Source organism: Biomphalaria glabrata, chromosome 2, assembly GCF_947242115.1.
Source record: "Biomphalaria glabrata chromosome 2, xgBioGlab47.1, whole genome shotgun sequence".
Classification (NCBI taxonomy): domain Eukaryota; kingdom Metazoa; phylum Mollusca; class Gastropoda; family Planorbidae; genus Biomphalaria; species Biomphalaria glabrata.
Window position 1 is genome coordinate 34567408 of NC_074712.1, and position 12130 is coordinate 34579537.

Consider the following 12130-nt stretch of genomic DNA (forward strand, 5'->3'; position numbering starts at 1 on the left):
CACTACTTTCTCTCTTAAAAACTTGGTCCCTGGTGCTGTCATTCATTTATGTTTAATATATGTATGTACAAGTCAAGAAGTAATAAACAATCCTATCCGCATAACAGCGGTATCAAATGTATCCAATATATGTTAGTTACAAATCACGTCCGCATCTCAGCGGGTAACAATAAGAACAATTACTACTAGTGACACTGGAGCTCCAACTATAGATATCCATTGAAATACGAATAATACTTTAATATTCAATAAGCACATAATGAAATCAACTCTCAAATATAATTAATCAACAATCATTAGTCCATCGACTTTCATGCTATATACATGTATATACACCAGTCCAGGAAGCAACGTCCAACCTTCCTGGACCGGGAACAAGACCTCACTAACTTGACTTGACTGAACTCCAAGTCAACTTTATTCATTCTACTTCCTGTTTTCTACATCAGGAATTCCACGTGTCTTTTAAACTCTTAACATGACGTGAACTTTAGATCAAGTATGTCAACTGAGACTGTGACAAGTACACTAGGTTTTAATTAAATAATGTAATTTAATTTTTTGTTTGTTTACTTGTTTATTTTTCTATTTCATTTTGGGCCACCAAATTTACTTCACCTAGGGCATCCAAATATCTAAAGCCGGCCCTGCATCCATCTTTATTCTTTCTCAGTTTTTTTCTTTGTAGATCATGTCAAGAAGCCAATCTCTACATCCAATCTTATTTTGGCTTTGACTCTTTGACATTTCTGTTGTGTATTTTTTTGTTACTACCCTTTCTGAGAAGTATAGGCTAAGCAGACAGTTTTATTGCCAGAGCCTAGAACCATCTCTACAGGCCAACAATAAAGTGTCAAAACTTCACACAATGAATGACTGACAGGATATTGCTAAGCAATAATAAATAAATAATAAAAATTAAATTAAATAAGGCACACAAACACATTGAACTAAACAACTAAAGGCCTAATTTGGTTCAAAATGTGTTGTTTTTTTTTAATGTAATGTTTTAATTGTTGCGTCAGTCAGTTCATTCTCAGGATTTACAGCTTACAATTCTTCATGGTAGACTCATATGGACAGACTAGTGTTCAACTTTTGCAGAAGACGCCACATAAACAGAAAAGATAGTTCTCGCCCATTTTAGCTAGCTGGGGGACCTTATGGAATGCTGCACTTAATGACATAATTAAAACACAATTTTTCTGTAATATTTTTGCATAAATATTTACAATATGTTTTTAATCAAAATTTAAGTGTTAAATCTACATTAAAACATTTCCCATTTAGTCCTTTTGCATTGGAAATGGAGTGTAGATCATTTCTAAGTCTTGTATATACTAGAAGAGGTTCTATCTGGGGCTACTCTTGTTTGCGATGGGCGTGATAAGATCATATTAGTGATAAGTAAGACTTCTTGCAGTGGACCTTTTTTTTTGTCAACATAACAAAAAGTATAAAAATCATGAGAATTTCAAGCATTGTAACATAAGAAAATCGAAAAACAAAATACGCTAGCAAGGGATTTTCTTTTGAGTGTACCGGGACTTCCGCGAGAGCTCTCTATCTCATTCAGCGGTCAACTGCTGCCATCTTATTTCCTCTATGCCAGTGAGGGCAAAATGGCGCCTGAGTAGATTTTTATATCGCTTCCGAGAACAACTCTGTAACGCCGCTATTGTGAAAGCTTCTTTGATATTTGGACTCATTGTTGATAGTTCTACTATGGCAGAGTGAGCCACTACGTGTAAAAAGCTGGGTGAGCCAAACACTTATAAGGTCACATCGATGTCTGTCATTCGCAGTGTTGGCTTTAACATAAAGATAGGACTTCAAACTTTAAGAAACACATAAAAGTCACCTGGAGAAACGTGTTTGCTTCATTTCAGAGGCTCAACCTTTTAGATTGACACACGCTTTGGATTATTCTCTACATCCGATATTAAGTCTTTTAAAATCTGGAGTCAATGCCTATTCACTTAAAACCCTTCGGCCACTGGGAAGGATTTTTTTTCCAGCGGTTACGATTGAAGAAAAAACTGTTCGACCCCGCTATTGTCTGCAGGTTCCTTAAAGGTCGATATCATTGTAGGGGATACTATTTCAAGATTACGCACCTTGGTCGCTCCTGTTGCAGAAAGCGAATTGAATTGAACCTCAGGAAATGCCTTTCTATCTCTGTTATGTTAGTACTGACTTCCCACTATCATCTCCCATTCACTCAACGAGGCAGCTACCTTCCTAGAAAGGTTTGTGTTCATTTTCGGACTAGGTTAGCGGGTTTTAAGCTATGCACTGAAGCAACAAACTGGGAGGCCAGTTTCGCTCATCGATGTTTCCACCTGATGAGGTCACGGGAGCAGGACTCGCCTTCTTTGCTAGACTCATTAACACTAATATACAGACTGGAGGGAGACACCAGAGTAATTGTGTACACTAAATACCAAGGGAGACGATTGAGTAGTTATATACACAAGAGACTAAGGGAGACAACAGAGTAATTATATACACGGACGCCCAAGGGAGACGATTGAGTAGTAATAAACACAACAGAGCAGACTACAAGAGAGAAGGCAAATGGGACTAATATGGAAGTAACATGTACATCTAGTTCACACAATAAGAAAAGACAAACTTTAAAGCTTTTATTGAACTGTAATGTTTTCATCAATTTAAGATACGTTCCTTTAGCGTATTACAATACTCGTCATATTGCAATATATTGGACAATTATAATGTCGTTAATTTTCAAAAGTATAATAAATATAGCAACAAATACAAAGGATGCACTATTTATAGAAACTAAGACAAACTTTCAAAGGTTAAATGTCATTACTTTAGTTGTAATTAGATCTCAGTCTGACCATAACAAAACATTTGAAACTATCGTGGTCTTAAGTATAAAGTGAATTGTATTCTTAGTTTTAGTTACATCCCACTGTCAAGCACTTTTAAAGTCTGGGTTAATGGTCACATTCCACTGTCCAGCACTTTTAAAGTCTGGGTTAATGGTCACATCCCACTGTCCAGCACTTTTAAAGTCTGGGTTAATGGTCACACCGCCCCCCTCCCTCCCATCAATACAAAAAATTTACAACTTGGGGTCAAAGTCAATTCGTTCGTAACAACTGGTTCACACAAAAATGACTTTCATAAATATTGTTTCACTGACAATTCAAAAGAGTGCTAATTAATTTGTTTTTAGTCTGGATCTCTTCGTTAAAGGTGACAGTAACATATTGGTCATATCCTGCTAGACTCGCACAAATAATGTATACATTAACAATACGTCCTGGAACACACATTTGTGATCACCATTTTTGTGAACCGATTGTTGCTAAACCAACGGAGCGGTGAACTAGTTGTTAGGTGAACGAATTGTCTAGTGAACCAGTTGTTAGGTGGTCAATTCACTTTGTGGACATCCAAAAGACCAACCTAATATTAAATTGAACCAATAGGTCAATCAAGGGATTAGAAACCTAACGCCTCTGACCAGAAAGACTTTCAATCTTTGGACAGCTGACTTGCTGTGTTCCGAAAACAAAACAAAATAGAGGGGTAACAAAAACACACAGTCTTGATATCAAATGAAACCGTCTTGTTTTATATGACAGACTAATAAAAGTGTTCAGGAATACATATAACACAAAATAAAAGAAAGTACCTTAAAATTATAACATAATTATAACACAAATAACCCGAAAAGAGAAAAATAGGCACACACAAAAATCTCTCTGAAAAATATTTTGTACTATTGAAAATGAGTTACTATGATCAACATTTCTGGAATCAAAACCCATACAAAATGAAGCCAATACAGATTTTAAAAAACGAACTAAGATGTATTTTCAAGACTTGAAGAAATAGTAAACAAAATATAAAATAGGGCGATCCTGGAGTTTTTACAATGTACATTTCATCATTATACCATTTAGGTAGAACATAAACAAGATGTGGCCTAAGGTCAATATTTCTAAATATATGCTTAAAATACTGTCTTTTAAGATGTCAGCTTTGTAAATACGACGGAAACGTTTTAAAGGGCAATAAAGGCTGATGTTTTATTTTCAAGTGTTATGTTAGAGCATGCCGCAGTGTTGTGAACTCTTCATACTACAGAGGTGTTTCTATCACTTCCTGTCATGTCTTCTGTTGCGCATGCTCAGTCACACGTCTACAAAAGTATTGAGTGCTGATCTCTCCTACGATACGTAACTAAACAACAGTTGTCAATGGTAGGGTGTTCAAGGAAACAATCAAATATGATACACGAGTGGAGGATGAAGCGCTGAAGCAAAATAGGAATATATATGAAATGTAACATTGAATAGCAGCACTAGGGGGGCTAGTGCGAGACCGATCCTTACAGTCTAGTAGGCCTGCCTACAGTGTTTCCCAAACTGTGTTTCGCGGAACCCTAATCAACACCATTTTTTTTTTTATATATTTTTTGTATGCATTTTATTATAGGCCTAGTTATAGATTTGAAATCATCAAGCTAAATTAAGAATAGGGTTAAATTATTATTGTTTTATTTAAACAAACAGGAAATTATCCAGCCTTAAAAAAAAAGGGAAAGTGTTCCGCTAAATTCTCCAATGGTACGAAGTGTTAAAGTTTGGGAAAGACTGGTCTAGTCTAGAACTAGATCTTTAAGTTATAACAATTGGCCTCGGCTCGTCTGAACTAATCTATGTTGTATTTTTTCTCTCCCTTAGTGCTGCTAGAATAATAATAGTAATAACGTTTAAAATAAGTTTAAAGTTGCATAGTTTTACAGAAAAAAGTGTCACACTAAAACCCTTCAAGACCACAGTGCCTTTACAACAGGGAGTGTTCACATATGTTCACAATAGAGCTCAGGCTTATATGGGTGTGAAGTCAGCAGATCAACAAGCAACTGCTGTGTTTTGAGACTATTTCATGACAGAGTTCCAGCAGTTTTCAAGCTTCCCTGAGTAAATATCATTGTTCATAGCATATATTGAATGGGTCTATCTTCTGAATTTGAATCTGATTCACCCCATATTCAACATATAGAACAAAGTGATGGTGTAGATAACAGTAAAATATGTGTTAACATCTTCAACATATTTCAGTCAGAGTGGTACTTTGGTCAAAGTTTCACTAGATCCAATGTTTGGACAAGACACTGTACTATCCCACTGCTGCTGGAGCCTTAGCCCAAGCCTGGGAGATACACTGTTATACATGTCAACTTGATCAAACAATTACAGAAGGAAAAAAATTCTAAGAATTACAATGATTAAATATTGACATTTTTGTGAGGAATGGAAAAAAAAAGTTTGAAAAATAAAAACAAAATAATAAATATAAAGACAACAAATAATAATTTTTAGTATATATGTATGTATACATATTTTATTTAGCTTTTTTCTTTTGGTTCTAAATGTAACAAACATCAAGAGAAAATAGAGTCAAAGAAGAAATTGAAAGAAACCCAGGTTAAAGGACCATGGTACACAAAATAATTGAAAGAAACCCAAGACAGTGGTACACAAAATAATTGAAAGAAACCCAAGACAGTGGTACACAAAATAATTGAAAGAAATCCAAGACAGTGTTACACAAAATAAATGAAAGAAACCCAAGACAGTGGTACACAAAATAATTGAAAGAAACCCAAGACAGTGGTACACAAAATAATTGAAAGAAACCCAGGTTAAGGACCATGGTACACAAAATAATTGAAAGAAACCCAGGTTAAGGACCATGGTACACAAAATAATTGAAAGAAACCCAAGACAGTGGTACACAAAATAATTGAAAGAAACCCAAGACAGTGGTACACAAAATAATTGAAAGAAACCCAGGTTAAGGACCATGGTACACAAAATAATTGAAAGAAACCCAAGACAGTGGTACACAAAATAATTGAAAGAAACCCAAGACAGTGGTACACAAAATAATTGAAAGAAACCCAAGACAGTGGTACACAAAATAATTGAAAGAAACCGACAACTGTAAACAAAACAGTAGTGCAAATAACATAGCTGTCCTGAACTAAGTTTCTGACAGTGCAATGAGTCGAGAACACTGCAACCTGGGCTTTCAAGAATTTTGAGCCTCTGAATTTCTTCATTCAAAACAGACTGATGGTAATGATTTGTACAAACTGTAGTTAAGTAGGTGTCAAATGTTTACATCATGATAGTACAGTATATATATAGGACTGTTTCAAAAGTAGGCCATTAATGTAAAATATAGCAAAACAAAAAAATCCATAACTATGTGATAGGTGAGTTTCAACTGTATAGAAAAATGCAATACACATACTTGTAGAAAACCTGCTGGACTGGATTAGAGAAGGAACACACGACGTTTGGGCAACAAGGCCTTAAGTATCTTCAAACCAACAATAAACACAAACTAGGTATATTAATAGCTTATCTGTTCATACAAACTAGATATATTAATAACTTAACTTCTCGATGTTATTTCAGGCTATCGAGGACGAACAGAAATGAACTTATGTTGTTGTAAAAGTGCTGTAAATTGTGAAGATGCGGTGGGACTAAGAAGATTAGGTGTGACCAATAACATTTGGGAAGTGTCAGGATGTTTATCTCAGTCTCATGGAACAGAAATTGGCTGTTCCCGTGTGGAAAGATGTTTATATGAGTTTGTTCTCTCTCCTTGGATGGATGTTTGTCACTCACAGCAGTGTTGTATAGCAGTAGAGATCAATGTGGGCCTTGTGTTGGGTACTATTCAATTGAATAGGCCTATTGTTTCCAATTTTTAAAAATCATATGGCGCCTTTGACATGGTCACTTCAACTGGTCAGTGCGAAAGGACCATTAAATTAGATAAAGTATGATATGTATTGGTAACACAAGTATGCCTTTAAAACCAGAACTCTATGAATACCTTAGAACATTCAAAATCCTGAAACTAAGTCTGTTTCTATGTATAAAGTATACAACAAAAGGGAGACCACTGATCTCCTCACTGCTACACAACAGTGAGTGACAGTACAGCAGTCTAGAGAGAACAAACTTGTATGTCAATTATCATCTTTCCAAACGGGATCAACAACCAAAATTTCTCTACAGTGAGACGGAGCTAAACATTCTACTCCCCTTCCCTTTTGTCACACTCAATGTAGTCCGACCGCCTCTTCCAGCGCTTTTACCAGAGCGTAACGCTCATTTCTTTTCGGCCTTGATAAACGAAAAAGAATTAAAATAAAATTGTATTAATTTTTAAGTTATCGGACAGATGAATTAACAAAATGCCTATTTTTTTGTAAATTGTCCTTTTTGTTTGTTTTGAAGCTGATGAAGGCCTCGCGGCCCAAACATTTTGTTTTTTACTTTAGTCTAGCAGAGTTTCCAATATATGTATGTCTAGTGTATTGTTCTAAACGTGATCAGCCTTACAGCAACACAATTTCTGGCTGAACTACAGCTACACATGTTTTCATAGACATGAAGTGTCATGAGATCTGGATAGACTTAGAATCTAATGTAAAGAAATGGTTGTAAATAAAAAAAAGATACATGTTCGCTTGGGTAATGTAAGATACTTCATTCTAGTACTAAAGGCTGGAAGCAAGCAAGAAAGCAGACAGCTTAGAAATGTTTACACTGGTAGACATTACACGTTGCTCTCTTTAGAATGAAAACTAAATCTTCTTATATTTGTGTAAAGGGGGGATTTATGTAAAGGGGAGAGGAAAGGTAGTGGTTCAGTTTAGCGTAGAGACTATATTAGTTTGTTTATAAATATTAAGAATTGTATTTAGTGACAGTAAAAAAGTAGTGACCTAGCCACACAGACTAATGACATTGTAGATTAGGAGTACACTAAATAACAATATGGTTTGAGCTTGAAACAAGATGCAAGAAGATGAACTGCAAGGAAATACTGACGGATTTAGAGACATGGGACAATGCACCCATTATGTAAAATAAAAAAATAATTTTTTTAAGTTTTCACAGGACTATTGTATCGTTGTTATTAAGTGTATTATTGTTTTATTATTCTTGTGTCCCTTGAATGTGTCGAACTCGCAAGTATTAAGTAAAAATCACCAAGTCATCGAAGTCAGTAATCTTGTGAGATGAAGTAAGTCAAGAGCAGTGAACAAACACATTCAAGTAGCCGACTTCAATCAATGATGTCCATCTCCGGGGTCACCAAAATGTCCAAGGTACTTGAATGTGTTTGTGTCTGTTCACAGCTCTTGATTTGACTTCATCTCACAAGATGACTGAAATGACTTGGTGTGATTTTTACTCAATACTAACTAAAAGTTTGACATATTCAAGGGATACAAGAATAATATAAGAACGATACACTTAATAAGACTTGTGAAGACTTCAATGATGTTGTCTTTTTTTACATAATGGGAGCATTGTTCCATGTCTCTAAATCCGTCAATTCTTGCAGTTCATTTTGATGCATCTTGTTTCAAGCTCAAACCATATTTTTATTTAGTGTACTCCTAATCTACAATGTCATTAGTCTGTGTGGCTAGGTCACTACAAAGCTCAATATTTCTATACAAACTAATATTGTCTCTAAACTAAACTAGATCACTACAGTACATTGTTCTGACATTCTAGTCCTCAACAATGTCTTCAATGTCAAAGTGAAACCTTCACACAAAAAGAAAACATTTCTTTCTGCTTAGCCTTAGATCTTAGTCAAGAGACATGTCTACCTTTTGAAACTTAGACAACATTTTTACATTTCCACGACAAAATTTTTACAATTCCAAACTTATACATTTTACATTTCCAAACTTAGATTATCTTAACATTTCCAAACTTAGACAACATTTTTACATTGCCAAACTTAGACAATATTTTTAAATTTCCAAACATCAATAACAATTTTACATTTCCAAATTTTTGATAATTGTTTTAAAAAAGTATTCTGTTTACATTTTGTAAATTTGCAAAAAAAAACTTTTTTTTTAAAAGTCTTAAAAATTCATTACATAAATGTATCATCAATCTTTAAGAATAATTGTTATATAGATTTTTATATTGATGGCATCATCAGATTTGTTAAATACCACAGAGTTAATATTGAACTGGATGGTTAATCAGTTCTTTCCATGGATGACATCACCAATTAAAATATACAGATTTATTGATGGCTGCATCAATTCTTTATTCAATTCTTGATGGTATTATTCAGTTTCTTAAATGAAACCATCATCAATTTTGTTAGCTAATGACTTAATAAAAACTTTCATAATAAATATTAAAGTCAATGATTCTCAGCTAATGTCATAGTCAATTGCATGGAAAATATGTTTTTCATTTTAAAAATTAGCCCCCACCCACCCACCTTAAATGCTATAAATTGTATCCCTTACAACTTGTTCATGGCATAGAAAAAGATAAAATCATGTTTTAAGGCTGAATTAATTTCACATTTCAACTTTTTATTAATGTAATGTTGACATTTCTTATTTAATATTTGGATTTTCATAACTTCCCTATTGTTCTGTAGGCCAATCATCAGACATTTGTTGACAAAAATAATATTTATCAATGCACTAACAATAATAGTTGAATAAAAAGACAAAACAGTACAAACATTGTACTAACATTGCTGGTGCAAGTAAATTATTTTAAAAAAATACATTATTTTCTTTGTATTTCTGATCAGATAAACCCAGCCAAATTAAAACATAAAATTTGTTGAAACAGAACAAAACGATCACAAATACAAAGATGACCACATTGATGTAGGTCGCTGCACACATTGAGTGGCTGGTGAAGTGGTCAATCATTTAATTTCCCACTCATTTTTAATATATCCCACTGATAAACCTTTGACCCAAGCGTTTAATGTTTACTTTAGAGATCAAATTTTGTCAAGCTTTATGGCCAGGTCTTCTATCAGGTATATTCAAGATGGCAACAAGTTAATATAATTAGATTTAATGAAGAAAGTGATACGGCCTTTAACTTATTATTTTTTTTTTACTACTGAACAGATGCAATAATATATAAAACTGCAGTTATCTTCTCCTGCATGGACTTATCAACTTACTTTAAAAATCAAATACAGATACAATACTACAAGGATAATGGTTCAGGTGAATTTACACTTGTAAATCACATATACTGCTAAATAGAAAGTGATAAGTTACATCATAAGATAATTTTTTTTTTGTCTTTGGACCTTGTTCACAAAAATAAAATAGCAACTTGAATATCATGATGTCATTTCAATAGCATTGTCTGACAGTGATGAGAAGAATACAAAAGCTCATTCCATCACTTCCTGTGTCTAGAAATAGCAAAGATACTCTTGTACTTGTACTTTGGAAGCATACTGTCGAGCTTTGTTCAAGTCAGTCTGTTAATTAAATTACAACTACCCGGTACTATTGTGGCATAATCTACTTCATCTGAATTCTACATTATGATTAAAACAATTATTCTTGTTGAATTTTTTCATTAAAGTGTTTGAGAATTTTTACTCCAGGAGTATTTCTCTACTTTAATCATTTCAACATTGTGTTCAATCAGAGCATACAGGAGCTGCTGAATGTTTCTTTCATCAAGAATAACAGCACAACATAGTGGCACATAATCCAATGACAAAGTAAAAGCGTATTTCTTCAAGAACACATTGAAAGTCTTCAGTGACAGGCCAGTTCACAATTCTGTTTAATATGATTGACAATATCTAATACTAGATATACAATAGAAACACTGCTGAATCAATCATCTAAGTCTAAAAAAAACAGTACTATTAAAAATGGCATTACTACAGCCAAATTTAAAACAAAATTAGTAAACAGAAATACTACTGTTGTAGGAGGTGCCATAGTGTTGCATTTTGTCTGAGTGTGTACATCTCCAGTTCTACAGGTTCTTTACCAAACACTCAACATAACACAATTATGAAATGATCCAGAAATAATCCACAACTAGAAAGTTCAGACTAGTTCATTAATCCAATTCTACGTCAAATTCATAAGAAGTAGATTAGTTAAGCCAAACTAGTAGATTAGCAAGCTGAATAGAAGAGACCTCAACTGTACGGTCCCATCTCCTGATGTATCCTCAATATTTCTAAACACTGTGAACACTGCAATTAGATCACTTTTTTTTTTTCTTCTAAGTATTGGCAGAAAGTACTAGTGAATGAAGTCACATTCTAGTTGCAATTTTGGAAATTATGTAAACAAGATTCAAGGTTTGGTGACTCATTTATTGGCTTCTAGGCTTGTGGCCACTGCTAACAAATGTGCACTTTATTAAATTACTAGTGTAAACTCAAATAATAAGACGCTCAAAAAATTATAGTCAATCACTACAAGTAAATAAGTTTTATTCAAAAGGCTGATGAAGAAATTTTATAATTAATTTAAGCTGAACTAGTTATGAGATAATTTTGTTTGAGATCCATTATAAGTTCAATATTACATTGCAAATACAAAAATGTTGTTACTAGTTCAGAGAAAAAATATATTTAAGAAAGGATTTTGAAGACCAGAACTTCAGTGACAACTTAATCTGTGTGATAAAATGAATGGGCCTGATTCACCTGCACTTCTGAAACTCTAGCTACTGGGGAAGTAGCCAGTACAAAAATGTTGTCTCCTGTGACACTTCTAGTTGTCATCAAATGTTTCTTGATTCACTGAAAAAAAAAAAAGTAACCATCTTCAATTGGAAAGAAATCTGAAATATATAGATCATGTCTTGCCATTTAAAAAAAAAAAAAGATATAGCAATTATTTTATTTTTAACTCTTTTCCAAAGTACCTTTGCCATTTAGGCTGTGTATCTGTCTCTATGTCACGAAAACCCAACATTACATTGTCACCTCGGGACTGAAGTTCCTGCAGAGAAAATTTAAATTCAAACCAATGTAAACAGAATACATAGAAAATAATAAGAAAATATAACCATGCCTACCTACATAAACTCAACATTTCTAGTTTACAAACATATACACAACAAACACTATTTAAACGAAGAAAAAAGAAAGTAGATACCAATACAAATGAATATAAATATCTTACCTGGCCACCAGTTTCATACGCCAGACTTTCAGTATCTAAATTAACAAATAAGTAGGGTGAATTAAGCAAAGCTATTTAGGTTAAAAGTCACTAGATTAAATAATA

At 33.6% G+C, this 12130-nt stretch overlaps 1 protein-coding gene across 12 annotated transcripts in view; it reads right to left on the reverse strand.

Moving 5' to 3' along the window:
- Window positions 1-2632: 2632 nt before the first annotated feature.
- LOC106055942 (uncharacterized) overlaps window positions 2633-12130 on the reverse strand; it is a 53024-nt gene continuing 43526 nt past the window's right edge. For all 12 annotated transcript variants that reach the window (XM_056020196.1, XM_056020199.1, XM_056020193.1 and 9 more), the window contains 3 exons: window positions 12026-12060; window positions 11766-11842; window positions 2633-11640 (listed from right to left, as the gene is read on the reverse strand). In XM_056020196.1, coding sequence (XP_055876171.1) covers window positions 11622-11640; window positions 11766-11842; window positions 12026-12060 — 131 coding nt within the window. In that variant the 3' untranslated portion in view covers window positions 2633-11621. The remainder of the gene's footprint in view (window positions 11641-11765; window positions 11843-12025; window positions 12061-12130) is intronic.